The sequence below is a fragment of the Camponotus floridanus genome, unplaced genomic scaffold (genome assembly GCF_003227725.1).
Source record: "Camponotus floridanus strain SB8 unplaced genomic scaffold, Cflo_v7.5 scaffold42, whole genome shotgun sequence".
NCBI lineage: Eukaryota > Metazoa > Arthropoda > Insecta > Hymenoptera > Formicidae > Camponotus > Camponotus floridanus.
The window spans coordinates 599,738-624,513 of NW_020229570.1; the positions used below are offsets into that span (position 1 = coordinate 599,738).

A 24,776-nucleotide genomic window follows, 5' to 3' on the forward strand; every position below is an offset into this window, starting at 1 on the left:
AAGCAGTGTACTACACACTATGCTGATTAGAAAATGAAATATCAAAATCGATTTCCAACCACGTGTCTATACGGTATGAAAATAAGCTTGCGCACATGCACGTCCGCAAGGTCCATGAGCGCACGTGCAAATACTTAAGATCGATGATCCGTCGCACGATCACTTTAAAATCGCCGACGAGAACCAAAATTGACATACCCGAGTCTTATAAAGACTCCGGAGTATGTGTACATGCGCACTGTGATATACGCTAGGGATACGTGATCCTAGTCTAGAAAATATATTTTCTCGGCGAGGTTGGGTCACGAAACAGAAAAGAGCGACGATGCAATATTGATGTGATGTATTTTGATTTGATCGGTGTTTTCAGCTTTGATCTTGCGATAAAGCGCCATACTTGTTGCCCAGGGAAAGTTTGGGCACTTGGACTTGAGACTCCGACGTGTTAAATGACCTGCTGCCGCCTCGGTTGCGGACTTCCTCGAATGCTCCCTCTTCTCGTCGTCTATAATTAAAAATATCCATATATTTAAGTATAATACATTTCCAATCTTTTAATCCTTAATTAGTGATTTAAATTTAGTGATCTAAATAAAATTCTATTTCATATTTCATTCTTAAAAATAATTATGGATTTAAATATTATGATTAATAATATATTTTAATTTCTTGGTACTTATTATTAATACTTTCTATTATCATTTTAGAGACTCAGACATTTTCCTATTGAATATTTATAGATATATTTATAGATATATAGATATAGATATATTTTTTCTTATTGAAATTAATACTTTCTATTATCATATATTTTAGAGACTCAGACATTTTCTTATTGGACAGATTAATACAATTGCCTTAATTTATATTTCATTTAAATGTTTAATTTATGTTTTATTTATTTACAGAAAATTTTTCAAATTTACAAACAAATTAACAAGAGTAATCGCTTCATTATTCATTACTTTCATATCTTTAAAATTAAACTAAGGTTAATGAAATATTATCATTAAATATACTTGTATCTTACTTTCTGCCCCATGGATTGCTGCCATTACTTTGCTGAGGCTTGGAGCTAAGAGTGGGAAAGTATTCTTCGCTATGTATATCAGGTGCGACATTCCTTCCTCGTGGTCGTGGACTAGTAAACGTAGGTTGATTTCTTAAATGTGGAGCTTTGTAACTACTTCCCGTAGATACAGGTGGTGCTGGCGGTGCTACTGTTACTTCTGGAACTACTTCCGGCGGTAGATCTGGCTTCTTCCATGGTCCCGTATGTTTTGTGCCACCCTCGCCAGATTCTCCATCAGAACTGTTTTCACCAGTGCCCCTCTCGTCATCCGACTCTGCATCCAAGCTGTCATTTATCGTCAAGTGTCCAATCTTTAGACCGCTATAATCCTTTTTCTCCTCCTCAAATTCCTTCCATTCATCCTCATCCTAAAAAACAAAAAAAAATATATATACATGTGATACTCCTATAGCATTCATCTTAAACAATTTTTGTACACGTCTGATTCATACTTTTGAAACTAATTAAGAGGCTAGATTATTTCCATTACTTTTGTATCTTGAAATTGAGTCAAGGTTAATAAAATATTAGAATCGATGAAACTGAATTTAAAATAGCACTATACAAAATTGCAAAAATATCCTCTTAATCTAGAGTATCACAGCGTATAATACACATTTGTTGCGATTCGTTTTGAATCCAGTGCATTCGCAAAAGAATCACGAAAGTCATATACGAGAAACAGCGCGTCCACGAGGATACCGTTCCACCGGGGGGATGATCCGGAATACACGTGCTCGGAAACAGCTGGCGCGACGTAAGGACCACTTGACACATTCGGCCTTATTACATAAGGCGCGCTTAGGGGATCGTTTCAAGAACCTCGCGCATCATCGTCGTCGGTCTCGACGCAACCCTACGATGTCCGCGAGAACAAACATGGCAGCACGTCGTGCACGATCACGAACTCGGGAGTGCGCCCTAGGAAAACGCGTGAAAGGCTCGTCGCCTCGTCGTCGCCTCACCTCGGTGTGCTGAGACTCCTCGCCCTCGGGATTCGTTGGCTTCTCCTTCGGCTTGGGCTTCTCGATTCGCTTGCCCGTCTCCTCCAGCTTCTTGGCGACCTCGTCGGTCGTGGCGAACTTCTTGCCCTTGGCCTTCTTCCGATCCTTTTTAGCGAAAAAGTCGTCCAAGTCGGCCATGGTGACGCGACAGAGTCCGGGTGACACGAGAACCGAGAGGGGACGATCTAGGACGTGCGACGAGCGCGTGAATTACAGCGCAGACCGAGAACACGACCGATCACGGACTGATCTGGGTCTTCGCTACGACCGTCCACATGGGCTTGTCTCCACCGGAAGTCGGTAGCGTCAAGCGCGCGAGTCAAGCGCGCGACTAAACGTCCCTGACAAGACGGGATTTCCCGTCGACGACGTTCCTGGTTCGCCCCGAAGGGCTCGGCCGAGGTTGGCCTCGCGACGCCGATGATATTTCACGCTTCCTCGTCGCAGCCGGACGCCCGGTCGGCGACGAAAAACGACTCCGAAATCGCGCGGGTCGCCCACCGTCTAGCAGAAGACCAACGTGAAAGGAGCACGCGCGAGCTCATAACCTGAAAGCTACGCGTCACGTTGCACGAGTGACGGACGATCGAGCACGCTTCTCGGCGCGCTCGCGATTTTCCGAGCGGAAAATGACGTCGTATCGATTCGTCGGGAGAACGCGTCCTCGAGGACCGCGCGAAATCGACGCTGAAGGACGCGCCGCGAGAGGCATGGAACGAAGAGGTTAATTGTTTCTCGATGTCATCGCGAGTGTGATATATGGCGCTTTAAAATATCGCTTATCATTTCCGGAATACGAATCGACGAAACGAAGGTACTGCGCCGATATATAAATAGATATTATTCTTCCAAAGAAAAGAAAGTGGTATAATTAAGAAAAATATTATTTGCTGCTTATATTCCAATATATTACATAAAGGTGACATTTTTCTCTACGATTTTCCTGGGAAAGTAATTTTGTGTACTTTGAACATTTATTAATTTTGAAATTTAATATTTGATTTGGAACAGAAAGAAAAAATATCACAAGTATATTATAATTTTATATATATATATATATATATATATATATATATACATATATGTGTGTGTGTGTGTGTGTGTGTGTGTGTGTGTGTGTGTGTGTGTTTGCACAGGGTATAACACATCGATTATATTGCACTTGAAGGAAAGGAAAATTACACATGTACAGTGAAAGCCCGCCTGTGTGTTTCTCTGTCTCACGGAATAACTCGTACATCCGCGGTGCGCATGCGCGGCTGACGCGAAGCCCGCATATACCGCACCGCGCTCCGTCGAGTTCTCAGCACTCGTTGACGCGAGTCCCCGCGATTGTGTACGACAGTCGGCGAGATCTTTTTATCCTCGTGTCTCGACTACCACTACTACGAAAGACGAGAGCTACCACATTTTTTATACATTATCCATAGTACGAAGTGACCACCTCTCTCCGGACGAGAGTCTCTCTTCGACGTGCAACGGGTTACGGGCTTTCGAGCTTCGAGCGCGGGTTTAATGTGTAACAACAAGGCGATGCGAGATGAAGCTCACCCGGAACTGTCTCAGCAACATCGGCAAGATGTTGGACTTTTATTCGCAATTCAACCCTTCGCCGCTCTCGATAAAGCAATTCATCGATTTCGGTAAGTCCCTCCTCGTCCTCATCCTCGTCTTCATCGCGTTCGACGAGTACGTTCGCCCCTGACGTCAGGTCGGCCGCGCGTCCCTACGTCAGGCGTTTTATATCGTTTAGATTTTATACATCCCAACGTGTGCTCCGTATATTCGCTTCGCTCGTTACGTGAATTAAACGCGATTGACAGAGAAGCGTCTCAATTCCGGTCGGCACGATGCGGCGTCCGTGAAACTCTCGCATGTGTAGTTTGTATGTGTGGTATCAATTATTTAACTTGAGGGGATTATTTAATTTTAGGAGAGAATTATTTATATTATTATATTCAAGAAATATATTAGATTCTTTAAACATCAGAAAAATTATGGTGTATATTAAAATATTTCATAAAAAAATTCTTAAATATAATTTTTAATAATTAATAATAATTTTAAAATAAATTTGTCTTTAATAATTAATAACAATATCTAACAACATTATCTAAAAAATTATGTATTATTCGTAAAGATATCATTTTTAATGAATAATATATATTATTATTTATAATTAATATCTACTTTTAATAATTAATAATTATCTATATTTTCTAATAATATATATTTATAATACATTGTTAACGCATTTTATAAAGAACTCAGAGCCTTATATGAGTGTCCTACTATATGATTCGTTATTGCATTTACGCGTTAATGATAACAATGACGTTATTATGCTAGTCTGTTTTTTACATGCATAGCGTACGTGCGGTTTCAGTGATAAATTTATAATGCTTGAACACATGCATATACTTGTATATGTAAGAACTGGTTCTCATTTCTCGGATCTCACGGGGAATTGATATCTCTTTCTTTCTCTTCTCCTTTTTATAAAAAGAAAACTCTATAATTTTTGCCACGTTTGTTTATAATTATAAGAGTAGTCGATCTTTCTTTTATTTGCTGTGTTATATGTGTTTTTTGTCGATAAAGAGCGATAAGATGTGCTTGTGAAATGCAATTGTACGCATGAACAATCTAAATGAGTCTTTTCCTGTCTCTTCGTGTCAGCAGTACGTTCAGAATCATTTACATATGATCGATATTTATTATTCGAGTCTGCTTTTTTCTGCGCGATCAGGAATGATATTATTTTAATTACAAAGTAATGGATGAAAATAGCAAATAATATCCTTAGGAAAATTATTTAAATTAAAGATATCAATTCCTGGATTTTTCAAAATAATATAAAAATATAATTTGAAATTAAAATTAGATAAATGTGATGAAAAGAATCTTGTTTTAGAATCATGGGAACGTGGGATAGACAGACCAGGTCATTCACCTTTGATCGCTTATTTGTACCCAATGTATAAGTATGTTATATGTTTTGTCTAGCGGTTGTTCTTGTTTCAAAAACATCGTTAGACATGGTTTAATGTCACAAACGTGTTTAAAGGAATCTTGTGCTTCAATAGAATTCTTTGTAACATACTTTATAAAAGTCGTTTGCAGTCTATTAATTTTTGATATGATTGATAGAATAGTTATTGGTATATCAAGATTAATAGATCAAGAAGATATAATTATTTAATAATTAATTTAAATCATTTTTATTAGAAACATTTTGTAAAATACAAAGAGATTTGATGGGTCGCATATCTTTTAGTAAAATTTTAAGAAAGATTTTCACTTTCAACTTTATTATTGCGTGTTAAATAACCTCAGATAATTGTAATTATGTAAATGCATCGCGATAACTTCCTGCCTCACCTTGTCCGCAGATTGTGTTTACCATTTCCTTTGTGCTATTCTTCAAGCGTGAATGCTGATAAATATCATGAGACACGCTTTGAAGAATACATCAAAATTATTTTTGGAACATGTAACATAACAACTAAATAATCCATTTAATTTCGCAGAAAAGTAGTGAATTGAAACAATAAATTTATCGAGATAATATATTGAACAAAAATCTATTCGAATAATTCTCTTAATCTGTGTTGCAAATCATAGATACACGGACAATACACGTTCACGTTCAAGGAACGTGCGCCCTTCGCATCGTACAGAGTCAAGGTCATGATGTGTCATATATATTTGGAGAAAGCTACTCGATTTCAGGGTTGTTCTATTAGTAATATCGGATTGATCTCCCAACGTGGACTTAGACACGAAAATAAAATAAGTACAAAAGCACGATCGTATATTTTGGAATGTTGCCTACGCAAAGATTTGGCAAAGTCTGATAATACAAAAAGCAAGAGCGGATATAGATCTGGTGGAATTTGCACCCCGCAGATGGTATCGCTCTTGCAATTATACGCCCACACAGGATCTCACTATATCTGTATTTCGCCAAAAATATGCATGTCACACGTCATTACCGCGAACTTTGTACCGCGAAATCGATACATTTTCATTCACAGGAGCAATGTACGATGCATGTAACGTAAATATGAAAATATAGAAATGTGAACCAAGTAGAAAAGTAAATTTTGTGTGATTCTGTAGAAAATGTAAATTGAAGTAAATAAATGAAAAATTTATCGCAAGTCGTAACTATTAAAGATTCTGTTTTTGAGGTAAATTGAAAATTTAATTAAAATTGCAAATATTAAATATTTATTTATTCATGAATATTATTTTAACATAAGGATTATGATTTGTTTTACAGATAGAATAATATCCTAATTATGAATTGTTAATTATTCTACTGTAATTATTTATCACGTAATATACCTTTCGTTTTATTAACAAATATTTCCTTTATGTATTTCATATATATATTTATTTTTTTATGTGTTTCATTATATATTTACGTTTTGTATTTACTTTATGTTTTCTATTTATGTTAGCGTATTAAATTTTTATTAAGGATTTTTGTTATGTAACAGGGCTAGAGATCATCAATATTACGAAATATACGTTATCATCACGTGCTACTTCGCACGATCATGATTTTTCATTACGCTACTGCGTATCATGATATGACTGAATATTGATCACTTCTTGATCAATGACAAATCAAATTAAATATATATCTAAATACTTGACATATATTCAATACATGACATATATTTGTAAGGCGTGATTCAGATTATTGAATGAATGAATACGCTGATTAAAATTAATAGGTACATATATTTCGTATACACGTGCGCGCGTACAACCTTAAATTATACCATTTGTCATTGAATAGTTTATATCAACCAATATGTGCTTAATATCTTTCATATATTCATCACATATTTTTAAAAATTGACTCATTTGTTTACTTCAAAATATTTTGTAGAATCGAGATCAAAACAGAATCGACTTAAATCTGAAATCATATTAGTTTTTAAAATCAAATCTCGAAGAAAAATGTGCTATAAATGTGTTATAATTTCTGAAATACACTTCGTATAAATGGAAAAATTAATAGTGTTTTATAATTATGTTTTATAATTATGTTTTATGAATGTTAAAATATGTTATTTTAATATTTAAATATGCTGAGCTTTATAAAAAAGTTGTACATGTCGACAATAAAACATACTTAGCAACAAAATTTAATTTTTTAAATATTAAATTAATCTAGTATACTAGTTCTTACTTATATCTTTTGCGCTGATTTCAAATCTATTTGTCAAATTTACGTGGACAATAATTTTTGACTACCATATATTTAGAATTTTAAAATATTAATTAATAGATAGTTATAATTTAAATTTCATATTATAATTTAAAATTAATTAAATATATTAAACATAACAAATGTTTTCGGAAAGTAAGATATTTTTCTAGAAATAATAAGAGTTATTTTCGTTAATCTGAAATATCTGATTTAATATGAAAGATTCTCAAATTTTTTATCTTGTTCCTATTTTATTAAAAAAAATTATAGAGTATTAAAATTATGTCATAAAATAATGTGCTATTTCCGTATTTATATAAATTAAAAATTTATTCTCTCGATTGAAAATGTATCGTTGCTACAAAGAATAAGATTGAGAAACACTTGTATATCGGATCTTCCTCTTGCAACGAGAGATGAGTGAAATAATGCGCAGCAAACAGTTGTTTTATATTCATCTTGACTGACTTTAATGTATAAATTTTATTGCAATGCGTTAATGTCCAGACAAAATAACAATGTTTATCACATTCATTTTCTGTTATCTCTTTACACATTATACTTTAAAATTTACGTGTTACAACTGTCAGCTTATGACAATTTGCCTCTTTCATTACGTACAAATTACATAGATTATCCATGGATTACTCGGTATCAATTATCTATTGAGGTCTGTTTATGCCTTTGCGTCAGCAACGTAGTTACACTTTTCATGCTTTACACGTAATTCTCTCTTATCGATTTTATTTTTATCATTTGCAAGGAACGTGTTTGACACACCTTGACCATATGTTGTCTACGTGCGAAAGTATGCTTCGTGTCGATAAGCATGTTTTTGTGCATATGTTTGGTTAGGCTATTCTTTATCTACTAATACTCCGGTTTCTAGATTTCCCAGAAATAGAGACTGTTTATTGCAGCGGTTTTACCATATCCACCAATGTTATGACTCCTAAAAAGTGCTTCATCATGCGAATGATGTATCTCGTCGATCTAAGAATGCTAGTTTTATTTTACAATCTTCTATTATTAGGTAGCTGTTTGAAAAACAGCAAATTGATGTCTGGCTCCCTACGAGAGAAATAATAAAAAATTTATTTAATTTAATTGAAAACACCGTAAATTAATATAGACAATGTATGTACCTCGATGTTGTTTTTATTTTGGTATGCTTCATTTGAAAGGAAGAAACTGTTTTCTTATATAAAGTAATGCTTTTGGAAGTTTTTTGAAGAAACTGACTTTGATTCGTAAGAAGTTCATTGTGCGTATTATATATAATGCAATTATATATAATTTACACTTACTCGCATGATACGTCATCGAGGTATTGCATAATCTACAAACTACGTACTATTCAAGTTTGCCTTTGTTTGTTTAATGACATTATGATTCTATAACTTAACAAGTTGTGATTACTACACATTATCGTATAAAATATGCGATTATATATTTTCCACTTGTGCATAATTATAAATGTCTAGGGTAATATTAGATGTAATATTTAGCAATGTTTGCAATTTCGAAATATAAATTTTAAAGCGTTCGAAATACTTTCGTTATTTATTAATAAAATAGTTAGTAAATACTTGATATTTCTATCTGGATACTTAAGTAAAATTTGATAAAATGAAATTAGAATTCAGATATTCAAATTATTCGATTTATATTTTAACAATACTTGTAATTGCATCACATTACGTGCATTTTTCTGCAGCTAAAGAAGCAGTATAAACCAAATTTTATTTTTCTCATTTTATCTTGTATTATTCCAAACATAAAATTTAAGGAGTGTTCAAAAGATTAGTTTTGCGAAAATATAGTTTTATGTAACATTGGTTTATTTCTAATAAATTCTCGAAAGAGAAAAAGGAATAAAGTGGAATAAAATAAAATTATATGTAATTAAATATGATAAGTTAAAAAAAATTAATCAGTTAAAATAAAAAATTAAAAAAAGTCGATGCTATTAATATATTAATGTCACATAGATGTATGATAGGTACAGAAAAAGTAAATTTTTATAATAATCGAAAACAATATGAGAGTTTACATCTTGAAAATATTTTTATTTTACATATTAGAATATTTATTTTATAATCTTCTTTTAACTTTCTACATACGTTTATACTCAGTATTTTAAATATATTTTAATAATAAATTTTAATAATAAATATATATAAACAAATATATATTTATTATTAGTTATATATATAGATGCATGTATGTACGTGTGTATGTTATAAATAATTAGATTTCAATTATAATACAATTTTTATGCAATTGAACGGTGCAAATATATGCTATATATTAATGTATGTTACATAGTCTCTGGAAATAGAAAGATATATTATAGTGTAAGTATTTACCATTTTAAAAAGTCACTAACAAACACGATAAGTTTTAATTTTACGTGCATTATTACATGTCTAAATGCTAATACAGTGTGAAAATAAAATGAATCAACTTTTGAAATGAATCACTATTTATTAATATGAAAAACTGATTAGTAGACTTGTTTAAATACGATCTTGTTTAAAACGACTTCTTTAAATACGATCTAGATAGTTAATACATTTACTTGTGAATATAATTTATTCAAAATGTAAATTTACTTTTTTATCTGTAACAAATAATTTTGCAACAAAATATTATGTAATATGACTTGTGAATGTAATTTTTTTTATACAGCAAATGAAATTTTTTATTTTTATTTTAATATTTTATTGAAACTAGAGCTATTAAAATTTATTATAATTAAAGAGAAATGTAGATGTAAATTATAATTTTTTAAAACTAAATGTAGTTGATAAATTATAGATTTATATTTATTTTAATTACACTTTCTATATGTGCGTTTAAAACAAAAAGATGATAAAATATACTTAGATCTTGGAAGAAAGGAGAAAAGGAGCGTAATGCAAGAAGTGCGATTAAAACGAGTAAATCTCGCATTTCTTGCAAATTATATTCTTCTGCGTCATTGAGTAAAAGAAGCCAATTTATAGATTTGCTAGAATGCGGCCAATTATAGGTACGAGTATCAGGAACGAAATCCAAAGTCCAGAAAGCTTGTTCATTTTCAGTTTTGCCGGTCATACATCCGGTAAACAAATGATTTTATTTGACGTCACCCTATATCTTTATTAGATAAATTCTTGGATGGGTGGCTTTTTTTCGCACATTACCCTGTAATCTCGTCACTGACACGTATTACTGCGTGAAACGAAGAAACGATTGAGATCAAATTCCAAATTATTTTTTTTTGGATGAAGTCTCTCGTTATCGAAATGTTTCAGTGAATTGATCATAAAAAATGTGAGTGTAATAACAAAAAATTAAATCCTTCAATCTTATTACTTTTATCTTTTATTTACTGATATCTTTATTGACTTCAAATAACAATAATCTCTTTAGATAAAAAACTATCCGCGTTTCTTTCGCTAAAAGTATGTTAAGAAGATAAAACTTCTTTGAGCTGATCTTCTTCTCTTAATCTCTCTTTTGTTTATCTTATTTTATCCATATATATATGTATACATATCATTTTGGAAGCATCTTTTGTCAGTTCAAACCGAATAATTATGTATGATGAGCAATATTCATATAGTGCGTTTAATGATTGCTACTTCCATTCGGACAAAATAACATTCTTATCTGCTATTATGCTTGACATGCCATACTATGATGATTCAGAAAGAAAAACTGTGAGATATTTTTTTCGCTCTTTGTAAGGGGATTATTCTATTTATCAATTGACAAAGAAGCCGCCGTCATCGTCGATACTTTGAAACAAATAATATTTTCGAACAAAGCAGAATCTGCAGATAATAGTGCAGCTATGTGTTTATTTGAATGAGATAAACGTTTAGGCATATTTCAATATGCTAATTTATGAGAGCAACGCCCCTGCGTGCTACTTTCAGTATGCCTGGTATGTCTGCTGAATTCTTCTCGATAACCTTTTAAAGTTGAACATATTATCATTTGCTTTTATCACTTATTTTTATTGAAGATTCGTATATTTTTATGTAACAAATACAATAATAATATTTACATTTTACTTATGTAAAATAACAGTGAATTCGTTCATAATAAAATTATTTAAATCTAAAGCAATAGAAATCACATATATATAAATTTATCTCGAGCTTTATAATTAGAAGATACAAGTCTATGTAGTTATTTTAAATATTTCTTATTATTAAAATTTCTAAGATTTATAAGAATAATATTTTTTTAAGACGCGTATAATTAGATAAGAAAAGTTTAGCTGTTATTTGATATATTAATTTAATAATTTATGTACAATTAGTTTAGAATATACACACAATAAATGTGTATAAGTAATGGAAATTAAATTAAATATTTAATATCAAATTAAAATATAATATACTATAATAGAAATAGCTTCGCGATACGGGAAATTTCATTATCTATCAATGTAAATAATGTTAAGATTAGATCACAATAAATTTCGTTATCTGTCGATGTAACACGTTACATTAGGTAACAATAAACAGAATTTCTCGCTTATCCATTTTCACATTATTAAATGAAGTTTTAGATAAAAGTTCATTCAAAAGGCACTTTAATGATGGTTTATTCGATCTGCGTTTGATAGATAAGGGCGTTCAATTTTTCAACAATTTCCCAACTGGCCAAAATCGAATTACGATTGTCGCAATTCTCCTCAGAAAATTAATGAGGATGTAATTCCGTTTGATACCCACGATTGTTTGCGACACGCTCGACAATACGAAATTGTTGCAAAGATCGTGCAACGATATGAAAATGTATCATTGTCTTGTAACGTCATGTGTTTGTTCCAATAGAATCTATTTGTTATTAGATTTGTACAGAATGTGCAGCAGAACTGTTGCATACGCGTGTAAATCCAATGTAATTATACAATGTAAATGGAGCCTTGCCGACAAGCGAATCCTCGCTATTGAGAGAATGACGCAATGTTCCGTCTTATTAAGGCTGATTAAAATTGCGCAGAAACACACAGTTATCGTCATTGACTTTTTGATGTTCTCAACTTTTACATTGATTACATGCCGCGTGATAAATAGTCATTTCTCAAACAGAGAATCGATGAACTATTATCTAATATTTTTTGGTAATATTCTTAAACAAAAGTTTATGGGAAAATACGAAAGACTTCTCTTATTTACAAAAATAAATATTGACTTCCTATATTTTTCAGTATTGACAAATAATAAATTTAATAAACAAATTGTTAAAAATTATTGAAAGTTATGGTAAATTTTATTTATTTGCAGAAAATAAATATAAATTATATCCTTTACATGTACAATTTTTTTCTATATTAGTTTGCTTTTTTAGGATAATTACTAGTTGCAAAATTATCGCGTTAATAAAAGGTCTAAAGGTCTAAAGTATGATTTAAAATTCTATCTGATGACTGATCAACAAATGTTTTATTAATGAGTATAAAGTACACTTTTGTTTTCATTTTACACGTCTTTCTGATACTTATTATGTACTATGTAACATTCAAACATTTTGCGCACTAAGATGCCAAATAATAATTTTTCAGATTTGCTATCCCAAGTAACAATGTCTCGCGTTGCATGCTCACGAGGTCGAGGTTTATTTTCAGAGTATACTGCTGTAGACACCCGGGAACATGTCTCAGAGAGAGGCGCATATCTATGTAAATAATTGAATTTTCACTCTGACGAGAAGATAAGGGATGTTACGATCGATTTATCGACGACGTCTACTCGAGCGTGCAGATATCAAATATTTTATAAATGATCGATAAACATTCCTATTACAATAATTTTCTATCAAACAATTTTCTATCTTTCACGTTTTTCAAAATATAAATATTTGTTAAGAAAATAATGTTTGACGATATCTAAGACTGCATACAATTTTTTTAATAAAAAAAATTAAGTCAAGAAAAACCTTTAAAATAAAAAAGCTTATTTTTTTAAATGAAGAGTTTATACTCTACTTATTCTAACAATTTGTAATTGAGTGGTAGAATATTTTTAGCGAATGCGCGTAGAGTACGAGTATCTTATATGCGAGTGCAATTCATATTTATCTAGCATAGTGATCGTATATCAAATAGGTCAATATGATTGTTAGAAGATTTTTTGTTAAAAGAAAATTTGTATCAATTTTTTGGCATTACATAGATGATAAGATAATAATGTGATAACTTTTAAATGAATTTGTTTTGTACAGAATTTTTGGTAATATATTTTGCAATTTTTTACAAAATATAAAAATAAATAAATTAGATATATTTTAACATAATCTTAATTTATTAAAAATCGATATAAACTGTTGAATTTTCGAGTTTCTTTGCATCGGAATATTTTTATATGTATATTTACATGATTATAAAAAGCTATATTAATTTTTCGTAAATTACTTTTTAGTAACAATTAATAATTGGTTAAAAACTGCCATAATTTAGTGATGAAAACGGTATACATTGTTAATTCCTTATCTCATGATAACAGTTTTTTATCAATTAATTGGTAAATAGACGAACGCTTCCGCGAATGCTCTGTTACAATCATGACATGCAAATTTTATCTCTCGGTTTTTCTTTCTCGATTATATTAAACTATAAAGTGAAAACTCAACGTACAAATATTTATATTTGAGATAAAGATTTATCAATTTAGAATTGTGTCTCTGATATTATTGCTTGCTGTATATAAAAGTTTACATTATAATATTCTTGTTGAAAATTTTAAATACATATTAAATTGTGTATTATTTAGACTTTTTGTTTTCCTGCGAAATAGATTATTTAAATATAATATATACTTTTTCGAAAGACATTTAACTATTTATACGGTTGATGACAACTGTAAAAGTTTCACTAAAACAGATCAATTTTTTGTTGATCTTATACTGTAGCGATAACGTGATAATGAGTTATCATTTTTTCTCTTCTGGAAGACGCTTCTTAATCCTTGCAATAAATATGTATTTTGTGTCTGGCAGACGAAAAAGATAATGACAGAATAAAATCTATCTTCATGAATACTGCAATTGTATATAACTGTCATCATTTTAATGGCTGTTTAACGTCAGCACATTACGGGCAAATCTATCAAGCAACAGAGAAAGATTAAACAGTAGAAAAGAAGATAAAAGATTTCTAAAAAAATGAAATATATGATTGCTAAAGTTTATTTCTCGTATACGTTTGCGTGAATTAAAATGTCTAGAATTTATTTTTATATTTGTTAGAAATAAAATTATCTGTTAAAGTTTTTCGATACCTGGATCAATAAAATTGACTTGATTAAAACCCTATTTTGTCATATTAATAATTAAGCTTACGAGTATATAATTATAATTATATCGTATATATTTTTCAGGTCTAAGTGCCTGCGAAAGGAAATCTTTCATATTCCTGAGGAAAGAATTGCCAGTTCGGCTCGCTAATATTATGAAAGAGATTCATTTGCTGCCGGATAATCTGCTGAAGATGCCTAGTGTGGGTATTGTTAATAACTTATATGCCACTTCCTTCGAGGAAATAATACACTTCGAGAAAGTTGAAGTCAACGATACTACTTTAGACAAGTGAGTGTGCCAATTAAGCACTTGGGCGATGTTTGTTGAGAAAAGATCGATTTTACGAATTCTTTGATATGAATCTTTTTATAGATTCTGCCAAGCTTTGATAAAAATCCGGAATAGACACACTGATGTCGTTCAAACTATGGCGCAAGGCGTTCTGGAGCTGAAGGAGTCTCACGACGTAGATATTCAGACTGAAAACAGCATACAGTATTTTCTGGACAGATTTTTAATGTCCCGCATTTCCATTCGTATGTTAATCAATCAGCACAGTATGTATCAAATATTTCAATATACAATTAAATATTTAATGGAATTTAAGTATAAATCAAGTATCAGTATTTTATTAATGTTTAATTTTGTTTGCGTTCTGTGTTTTTAGCACTCCTTTTTGGTGGACAATTGAATGGGCACAGTAGACATGTAGGATGTATAGATCCATCTTGTGACGTGATCGGCGTTATTAAGGATGCTTATGAGAATGCACGATTTTTATGTGATCAATATTATCTGGCTAGTCCAGAATTAATAGTCAAACAGCATAATGGCAAGTTTAAACATTGTTGATTAGCATAAGTAAATAATTTTATATGATATATGATATAGGATATATGAATAATTTTTTTATAAAATATATAGTATAAATTGTGTTATATTCATTCATTATTATCTTTATTATTTTTATACATATATTAATTGTTTGTAATAACAAAAAGAGAGAATTATATCTGTACGTTCGACTTGTTATATTTTTATTACATGATTAAAAGTTGATTAAAGCTGAATAATAGATCGAATTCTGGTTGTATATTGTATAATATAATTGCCGTACATTTCGTTTTTCCAGAGCTTGACCGTAGTAGTGAAATTAGAATCATTTACGTGCCGAGTCATTTGTATCATATGTTATTCGAGCTCTTCAAGAACAGCATGCGAGCCGTGATGGAGTATCATGGATCGGATTCGGACAATTATCCGCCACTCGAGGTTTTGTTGGTGCGTGGTAAAGAGGATATTTGTGTCAAGGTACGATGGAGAAAAAGAGAAAGAAAGACAGAGAGAGTTTCAATTTTTACAATTTCAATTTTTAAAATATAATATGGTAGATATAATAAATGATTAGACTGCAATGATTAATAATTTATATTTTATGATTATTAATTTATATTTTATCTGCTTCCTTTAGATATCCGATAGAGGTGGTGGCATTCCTCGTTCACAAATGGACCATTTATTTAAATATATGTATAGCACCGCCCCACAGCCGAGTAAATCGGATGCTCACACAGTACCGCTAGCAGGATACGGTTACGGTTTGCCATTGTCTCGGCTCTATGCCAGGTATTTACACGGTGACATCGTGCTACTTAGTTGTGAAGGTTATGGAACAGACGCTATCATCTATCTGAAGGTAATACTCGAAAATCCTCGCAAAAATTTATAAAAATACATTTAATGATAGTTGTTATAGCTTTATATTTTATTTATAAGCGATGTATGAAATACGAAAGTTTTTATCTTCAGGCATTATCTACCGAGGCGAACGAGCTATTGCCAATATTTAACAAGACTTCATCAAGGTTTTACCGCATGCCGATACCCATTGCGGATTGGAGCAGTCAATGTGGTGGTGGAATGGCGACAAGACAACTTAGTATGAGTCACGCTCAGGGTCACAGGCTTCCCCATGGATTGGAAATCACTCATTTATAGCAAAACGCGATCGATGCGGATCAGGAAACGATTTGGTAATAATTTGTAATACAGTGACATATATTCTCATAATTTTTCTGCTTATTTTTAATAGACTAAATTAAATTATTTTTTTCTAGGGAACTCGGAAAAATTTTTTGACTGCAAGTTGAAAAGTATGCTTTACAGGAAAGCTAGATCTGCATTTGAAATTAGAATTCAAATGTTGAAGAAATATTCTTTATAAATATAAGAAACAATTAGTTATTAGATGTATAAAATATTATATTGGCCAGAAATAACATTGATAATCTTCCTTGTGCCGCAATTGCATTACATATCAAATTAATTGTACAGATAATTGAGATTTTTTTTCAACACCTTTTCTGACACAAGCATAGAATTATTCACTACATGTTTTTAGGGGAAACATTTTCACAGGGTTTATTCGAGCTGAATAAGAATAAAAAATATCTTGAAATTTCAAAGGAATGAATGATTTTAAATGAAGCATTGCGTCTAAATGATTGGATTGTGATTGTAATATTAGATTTTGTAAATGAAGTGTATTTGAAATTCTTATTAATTATATTGCAAAAATCAAAGAGCATTTCAATTTGTAAGGAAGCATTTTTGTTACAATAATAAGCAGACTATAATTTGTAATCTCCAATAATACATCCTAGATCATATATTTTGAATTCATAAAAATTATTTGACAAACTTATTATTATTATAATTTAACAATTATTTGACATATTAAGGAAGGATAATGTTGATACAAATAATGATCTGATTAATAATATAAATAAATGTAAAAAATTATGATTTCTTTTTGAAAAGAAACGTAAAATATATACAATGTTGTATAATATATAGGGAAAGTACAAAAAAAAATTAATATTCTTTTATTTTTCTTTCTTCTCTATTTTGTTTCTTTCTTGTTATCAAATTATGTTCTATCAATAAGAAAGATTCTTTATATATTGAATATATTTAGAATGTGATCTAGGAAAAAATAGGATTTATTTCCGAGTTTGAGATTGATGTGTAACAAACTGCAGACTGTGATGTAGCCTGAAATTTTGATTTAGCTAGTAAACAATTATATTATATTAGTGTGCACAAGGTGTGTATCGTGTATGTAGTAAATTATAATTTTACTGTTGCTACTATACGGTTGTTTCGAATGATTATAATAGGGACTGAAGAAAAATTACTCTCTATTTCTCAGAAAGTATTTGATGCTATATAAAAAAATTTACAGCTGGCAAACTAGCTGTATACAATATATATTTTTTTAATTACAATTTATATGAACAGATTATTTTTAAACGAATTAGAGTTGTTTCTTCACAAAAAAATCTTTTGGCATAGATTTAACGTTCCAAAATCTATGTATATCTATGTATCTCATTATATTTATTTATTTTAATTATTTTAATAATATCACGTTTTTTTACAATAGCATACTTTAACATGATATAAGAAAACTTGTAATCTATTCATTTTTATTGAATTTATTTTCTTTGAATTCTCTTGAAAAAATAATAATTTCTTAAAAATATCAATTCTTTATATATTCTTTATATTGTCTTAAAAATATCAATTCTTTATATATTATGTATATATTTTAGAAAAATATGATATACCAATATATTTATACGTATATATGTTTTTCTTCTAAAATCATGATTTTTTAAATTAATTCTTGTTTCATTATAAAAGTTTTTCACTTTATTACACAGAAGACAATTAATTTGTAAGTTTATAATGTTATGCTGGAAGAAGAATGTTGTAATGTTGATAAATGAATCAGAATTATGAATGCTACGTACGTTTTCTACGATGCTGCAACTTTTCAGACGTAATTTTGAAGATGTAGATCAAAACGTTCCTAATTAAACTAGTGTGTCAAGTAAGGCGTATCGCGTGCATAATGCATATATTTCAAGAGATCATAATATCGGTAATTTATATAGAAACCATTTCTTCTGAATAATTATTAAGAAATATATATATATATATATATATATATATATATATATATATATAAGCTGTTTTTTCTGATTAATTATAAAGAGAAAATGTATATACTATATACACACATTTCTTTATATTTATTAAAAAAAAAAAACGGCTTCTATACAAATTATCGACATTATGAATGTTATGTTACACAAATAATTAAATATGTAAATTTTTTGTTGTTACTTATATATAGACTTATATTCATACGCGCGACATGAAGATCTTGTAAAGCATTGTTAATAAATACGTCGCAACAAATGTAAAATGCGTACAGGTTATTTTAAATTGTGAAATAGAGGTCAACCTAATCTAATTCGAGCGCAAGTTTAATTGCAAGTTTTTACTAATTCTTAGCAGTAGTACAGTATCTTCAGTACGCGTCTGATAAGGACCCGCATGTTATCAAGGTAAACAATGAATGTAGAACATTCTGTAGCATGCGGACTGTTCACTCAGTCAACTGTTCATTATCTTTTTAGAGAAAAAAAAATTTATTTTGCATATGCAAATTAACACATATATTCTGTTACTTCGCATGTATCTCACGTATATTATAATTCTAGATAATCGCGCATATAAAAGTCGAAAGGTGGATAATCAGAGACATTTAACGTGTTTCATGAAGCCTACACAGGTCGCATCCAGCAAACTATTGTCATTTAAGCAAGTATAAGTACAAATTTTAAGTTTTTGTTATATATAAATTTAATTAATTAATAAAAATTTCTAGCATCTAAATTCTAAATTATCGAAATAAAACATAGTATATTGTGTTTTATTTTTATTTATTTATTTTCCCTATAAATGATTACATAAAATTGATTACTGATTAAATTCATTATAACATCGAAACATGCGAGTTATTTATTAATATAATGATTATATAAATATTTATTTATATGGAAAAATTTAGGAATGCAAATCATGCGAATAAAGATAAAACACTGATCATGATTTTGTAATCGATGCGATGCTTGTATCGGTCAAGGTATATGAAATTCTTTCTGCAATATATTTGGATATGAGAAATTCTGTTTTGATTTTAATCTATAATTAGATGACAAGACAATTTTATATTTTTAATTATTTGCACAAATTAGCTATCACCGAATGCGCGACGCGATTAAAAACGACGCTATCGCAATCATGTTATAGTTAATCAATGGAACATTTCTGATAAGATGATAAAATTGATAGTGTATTTAATAAAAATATATAAATTCATATGATAATTATGCGTAAAATTCTAAAGTGCAATTTTTATATTCCTACACTGAGAAAAATGTCCGATGAAAAGGTAACGAATGGATATTATACCGATTTTAATCGAATATCTGATTGGAATGTTCCGAATTTTGAACTTTCTGATTAAATATCCGATCGATCGATATTTTCTGATTGGATATTTGACCGATTTCTTTTTTTTCCGATTAAAGTGATCGGTATAATATCCGTTCGTACCTTTTCACCGGATATTTTTCTCAGTAACAAAACGATTAAATTAAATTGCTTTATATTAAAAAAAATCAGAAATATGACTTAATAGCCATTTAGATTTAGATTTATTTAATAAGTACAAAAAGAAGTACATTACTTATAAAAAATATAGAATAATTATTTATTAAAATTATTTTATAAAATAGTTTATATATGGGATAATGCGTATAAACAAGGATTCAATTATTTGATAATAATCGATTTTATGACATTATTATTTTATCTACATATTTTGCAAGCATCTATTTTATGCTAACTATGATTAAATCTACGTTGAGAACGTATAGTTTTTATAAATTTATATATTATTTTTATACTTATTGAAGAGCAGAAATTTGGATTATCGATATTTTAGATCAATTCTTCTTCTTAAATTCTTTTTTTTGCGATGCTAAAGGTATTTATATTTTGAATCAAACAAAACAAATTTATATTTTAAAAATAGTTTGTAAAATACGCAATGTATAATAACATCTAGATTTAAATTATAAAAGAGTATATATCCATTGTTTAAATATCTAATAAAGCTAGACGACTAATTGTGAAATCTCGATTTCTGGTCAAGTGTGCCACGTAGAATCAGTTGATATCGCGCTGTTCTTGAAGTTAATCCGATGATCAGTGGTAAAACCCACATAAAGTAAACGTAATCTTGTATTTGATTGATTGTTGTGATTTTTTTTCGAAATCATGTTCTGATGTCTCGGTTGTTTGGTGCCGTGTGCATTTAGTGTTTAAATACAACTGACTGAAACAGAGCGACGATCACAAATATTTCTTACAAAGAGTAAGCCGATTTTCTGGAAGAAAATATCCTGAATTAAATTAAATAACTGACTAACGACAATAATTGTCAACGATTGCAAATATTCTTGCAAAAACTGCGTATTGTATTATAATTGAAAAAATGTTCGCGATAATTGTGATTATTATGGATTGATAATCACGATATAACTTTATTTTGCTCATTAAAAAATAAAAAAAATCTGCTCTCTAAAAGTGAATCAGTGTAATACATTGATTTAGTCTAGTGAAAGTAGTATATATACTACTTTCACTAGAGTGAATCATTGTATCACTGAAAAACAGTAAATACTCATTACTCATTAGTAAATACTAATTACAAACAGTTATAAGTACAGCACTAATTACAGTGATAATACACTGACTCACTTTTAGAGAGTGTGTTCTTCAGAATCATTATGTGGAAGGCAATAGTGTTGTGCACGATCCTGAGTCTGGCAATCGCCCAGAAAGCTAGATTCGATAATTACAAAGTCTTCAGTATTATTCCAACTACAGAGGCGCAGCTTGAAATTCTTCGCGGATTAGAAGAAATTGGAGTGAGTAAATTTTTTTTCGCAAATATCTAAATTACAGATGTGTGTATAGATTAAGTAATATATGCGTACAGAATTATATTTTTTTGAAGAAGTTGGAAGCAATAATTATTAATTTAATATTACTTAGACTTAATTAGATTTAATATTAACTTAGACTAGATTAGATTTTATTTAGCAATTAATATTAATTTAAAATTAATTAGTTTCATGAAATTTATGCAATTTAATCGAAATTCACAAAATTTACAAAATCAAGAATAAGACTAATAATTAATAAATAATGTTTGATAATATTAAATTTTAACATGTAAAATTGAATATTATTTACAGTTCTCTTTTTGGGAGGCACCGAGCTTTGTAGGCAGAAATGTGGATCTCATGGTAGCACCACACCTATTGCCCGATTTTTACACAATAATGATTCAGAACGGAGTACCCTATCGCCTTCATATCCAGGATGTTCAGGCGCTCATAGATGAAACGACTCCTTTAAGTCGGTCGACATCGTTCGATTTCACTAACTATCATACTCTTGACGAAATTTACAAGGACCTAGATGATCTGGCAAAGCAGTATTCAAACAACGTGCAAGTTCTCATAGGCGGCAAGACATATGAAGGACGTCAAATCAAGGGCGTCAAGCTTTCCTTTAAGGCAAATAATCCTGGAATCTTCATCGAGGGTGGCATTCATGCCAGAGAATGGATCTCTCCGGCAACTGTCATGTTTATTCTGCATCAATTCTTGACCAGTAATAATACGGACGTCAGAAATCTGGCTGAGAGATATGATTGGTACATCTTCCCCTCGTTTAATCCCGACGGATATGTATACACACATACCACGGTAAATTATGTTTTTCATGATATTATATAAGATTGTTTTTTTTTTTAATTGAAATCATTTATATTCTATCAATCGTTTACAGAACCGAATGTGGAGGAAGACGCGTAAGCCGTATAGTTCTTTATGTTTTGGCAGTGATCCTAATAGAAATTGGAATTACAGATGGAACAGTAAGTACTAGTATTCTTTTATTATAACAGAAAATTATAAAATGAATAAAATGTTATCTCTCTTAAGAGTTTAAAGATTGTTAAATATAATAAATATAATAACGCTGAAGAGATTTTTAAAAATCCTTGAAAAACTCTTGAAATTAAGATTAGTCCTGTATTTATTAATTAGATATTGATATTGTAATTTTGATAGCTGGAGGTGCCAGCAGCAGTCCGTGCGCCGAAACTTATGCTGGAAGTGAACCGTTTTCTGAAATAGAGACGAAGAGCCTGTCTGAATTCATCGAGTCCATAAAAGACAAATTTTACGCATATATCTCTTTCCATAGTTACTCGCAGCTACTAATGTTTCCTTACGGCCATACAACAAATCATTTAGAGAATTACGACGAAGAAGTAAGGGATCTTTAATTGTACAATATTATTCAAGATTTTTTCAAAATCTTGAATAGAATATAAAAATAATATTTTTTATAAATTAATAAAATAATTATTATTTTCTTGTTGTATCACATCATTATTATTATTATATGTATATTAATAAGATAATATAAATTTCGCGTAAACTATCTAAATTATGAATCAATGCGAAAAGAATCGATTTTATAACAAAGTATTTATTCTTTTTATGAATTGATCAAGATAAGTGATATTAAGAGTAGAATGATTCAATTCAATATACAATTTATGTCATATTTTTTTATAATTTTATATATCAGTCAAAGTAAGTCTCAAAAATGTACTGTCAAGTGTAATTTTATCTTATCCCTGATAATTTCAGATTTAATAATAGAAATTTATGTGATTTTGCAATTTCAGTATGCTATCAGTTCTAAGGCCGTTGCAGCTCTCGCAAAGAGATATGGAACTAAGTATCAAAACGGAAATATTGCCGAAACGATCTGTAAGTAAAATGATATTAAATTATCTTAATTTCTTTAGTCCATATCAATTATGTTTATCAATATTTAAACATTATTTAATTATATGAAGCGATTGTCAGTTTTCAAATATATTATATTAATTTAAATGTAAATATACAAGTTCTAGATGCTAAAATAAATATATAAAACTATTTCTAGATGTAGCCACTGGAAGTACTTGTGATTACATAAAAGGCGTTTATAAAAAACAACTCTCCTTCACTTATGAATTGCGTGATCAAGGTCGTTATGGTTTCTTATTACCTCCAGAACAAATTATTCCAACTGGAGAAGAGACTTTGGATTCTCTTGTAGCCCTGTTTAATGAAGCCGAAAAACATGGATTTCCTAAAGAGACTTAAAATTAGCTTAATTGATTGTAAATATAATATCCTTCATCGATAACATATTCTAAAAACTTATTGTATAAATTGCTGATTTTTATAATATTATTTTATAAAATTGATGATAATAAATTTTGGTATTTCGATTTTTAATTATGTATGATGTTTTAAATTTCATTTTTTTACGGCTTTATTATCACAAATAATGAAATTATCAAGATTTGAATTTGATTTGATTAGTTATTTTTGGAAGAAAATAAACTTTTTTTATAATATTGTGCTTATAGATATGTATTTTGCACGGTTAAAAAATTTAATATAATTTATTTATCACATTTATATCAGTTATTTGTTTGTTCAAATCAGTTTCCTTGATTACAAATCATGTATACAATAAAAATGGATAGATAGACGAAGATAATAATTTATTTATACGCGAAAATAATTTACTTAACTTTATATCAAAATTCTCATGAAAATATAATTTAAATTAAAAATGGCAAAATACATTGTGAGCTTTTTCTTATAATATTTTTTAAAAATAAATATGAGATTCATCTGGAAAAATACTTAAATGCTTATCTTACGGAAGTTATTCAATTTTTTAAATACATTTACAAATGTAGCACGTATACATCCTTCTTATTTATTTAATTGTCGTATTTTGATTGTAATAATTGCCTTTTATACATACAATAAGAAGAATAAATTGAATAAGGAGGAATATATATTGGAAATAATTATTTTCTGACTTTAAGAATATTTTAAAACAAGTTAATCTCGCATATATATAGACACACACATACTTACACACACACACACACACACACACACACACACACACACACATACACACACACATACATATATATAAACATTAGATTTTGAACACAAGCAAATATAAGCTTAATCATATAAACATTGTTCATATTTCACCAGTGTCAGATGTGTTTCTTAGTTGCTCTATTTATATATTTGAATTTGATTTGTAACGTCAATTTTCAAGAAAAATTTATTGAAAATGTATAATTTAAAAATAA

The 24,776-nt window shown here is 29.6% G+C and overlaps 3 protein-coding genes across 3 annotated transcripts; 2 read left to right on the top strand and 1 right to left on the bottom strand.

Moving 5' to 3' along the window:
* Positions 1–328: 328 nt before the first annotated feature.
* On the bottom strand, positions 329–2,510 carry LOC105254572 (protein CDV3 homolog). Its single transcript, XM_011263339.3, has 3 exons — positions 2,038–2,510; positions 1,031–1,440; positions 329–505 (listed from the first exon to the last, which is right to left on the bottom strand). Exons 1-3 carry the CDS (start codon positions 2,212–2,214, stop codon positions 367–369), a joined length of 726 nt encoding a protein of 241 aa, XP_011261641.1. The 5' UTR covers positions 2,215–2,510; the 3' UTR covers positions 329–366.
* A 1,106-nt stretch (positions 2,511–3,616) lies between these two features.
* Positions 3,617–16,933, top strand: LOC105254566 (pyruvate dehydrogenase (acetyl-transferring) kinase, mitochondrial). Its single transcript, XM_011263328.3, has 8 exons — positions 3,617–3,719; positions 14,683–14,890; positions 14,975–15,159; positions 15,270–15,434; positions 15,735–15,913; positions 16,074–16,298; positions 16,412–16,635; positions 16,720–16,933. The coding sequence occupies exons 1-7, from the start codon at positions 3,617–3,619 to the stop codon at positions 16,598–16,600; spliced, it is 1,254 nt and encodes a 417-aa protein (XP_011261630.1). The 3' UTR covers positions 16,601–16,635; positions 16,720–16,933.
* A 3,907-nt stretch (positions 16,934–20,840) lies between these two features.
* On the top strand, positions 20,841–23,894 carry LOC105254830 (zinc carboxypeptidase). Its single transcript, XM_020028532.2, has 7 exons — positions 20,841–20,894; positions 21,287–21,450; positions 21,781–22,296; positions 22,379–22,466; positions 22,663–22,865; positions 23,289–23,373; positions 23,552–23,894. The coding sequence occupies exons 2-7, from the start codon at positions 21,310–21,312 to the stop codon at positions 23,752–23,754; spliced, it is 1,236 nt and encodes a 411-aa protein (XP_019884091.1). The 5' UTR covers positions 20,841–20,894; positions 21,287–21,309; the 3' UTR covers positions 23,755–23,894.
* The last annotated feature ends 882 nt before the right edge of the window (positions 23,895–24,776 follow it).

Excerpts from the sequence above, each read along its gene's own strand:
- LOC105254572 (XM_011263339.3), bottom strand. The coding sequence starts at position 2,214 with ATGGCCGACTTGGACGACTTTTTCGCTAAAAAGGATCGGAAGAAGGCC. Across the intron at positions 1,441-2,037 it reads AGGAGTCTCAGCACACCGAG|GATGAGGATGAATGGAAGGA; the intron begins GTGAGGCGACGA and ends TTTGTTTTTTAG. Across the intron at positions 506-1,030 it reads AGCAATCCATGGGGCAGAAA|ACGACGAGAAGAGGGAGCAT; the intron begins GTAAGATACAAG and ends TTTTAATTATAG.
- LOC105254566 (XM_011263328.3), top strand. The coding sequence starts at position 3,617 with ATGAAGCTCACCCGGAACTGTCTCAGCAACATCGGCAAGATGTTGGAC. Across the intron at positions 15,435-15,734 it reads AATAGTCAAACAGCATAATG|AGCTTGACCGTAGTAGTGAA; the intron begins GCAAGTTTAAAC and ends TCGTTTTTCCAG. Across the intron at positions 16,299-16,411 it reads ACGCTATCATCTATCTGAAG|GCATTATCTACCGAGGCGAA; the intron begins GTAATACTCGAA and ends TTTTATCTTCAG.
- LOC105254830 (XM_020028532.2), top strand. The coding sequence starts at position 21,310 with ATGTGGAAGGCAATAGTGTTGTGCACGATCCTGAGTCTGGCAATCGCC. Across the intron at positions 22,467-22,662 it reads TTGGAATTACAGATGGAACA|CTGGAGGTGCCAGCAGCAGT; the intron begins GTAAGTACTAGT and ends TAATTTTGATAG. Across the intron at positions 22,866-23,288 it reads TAGAGAATTACGACGAAGAA|TATGCTATCAGTTCTAAGGC; the intron begins GTAAGGGATCTT and ends TTGCAATTTCAG.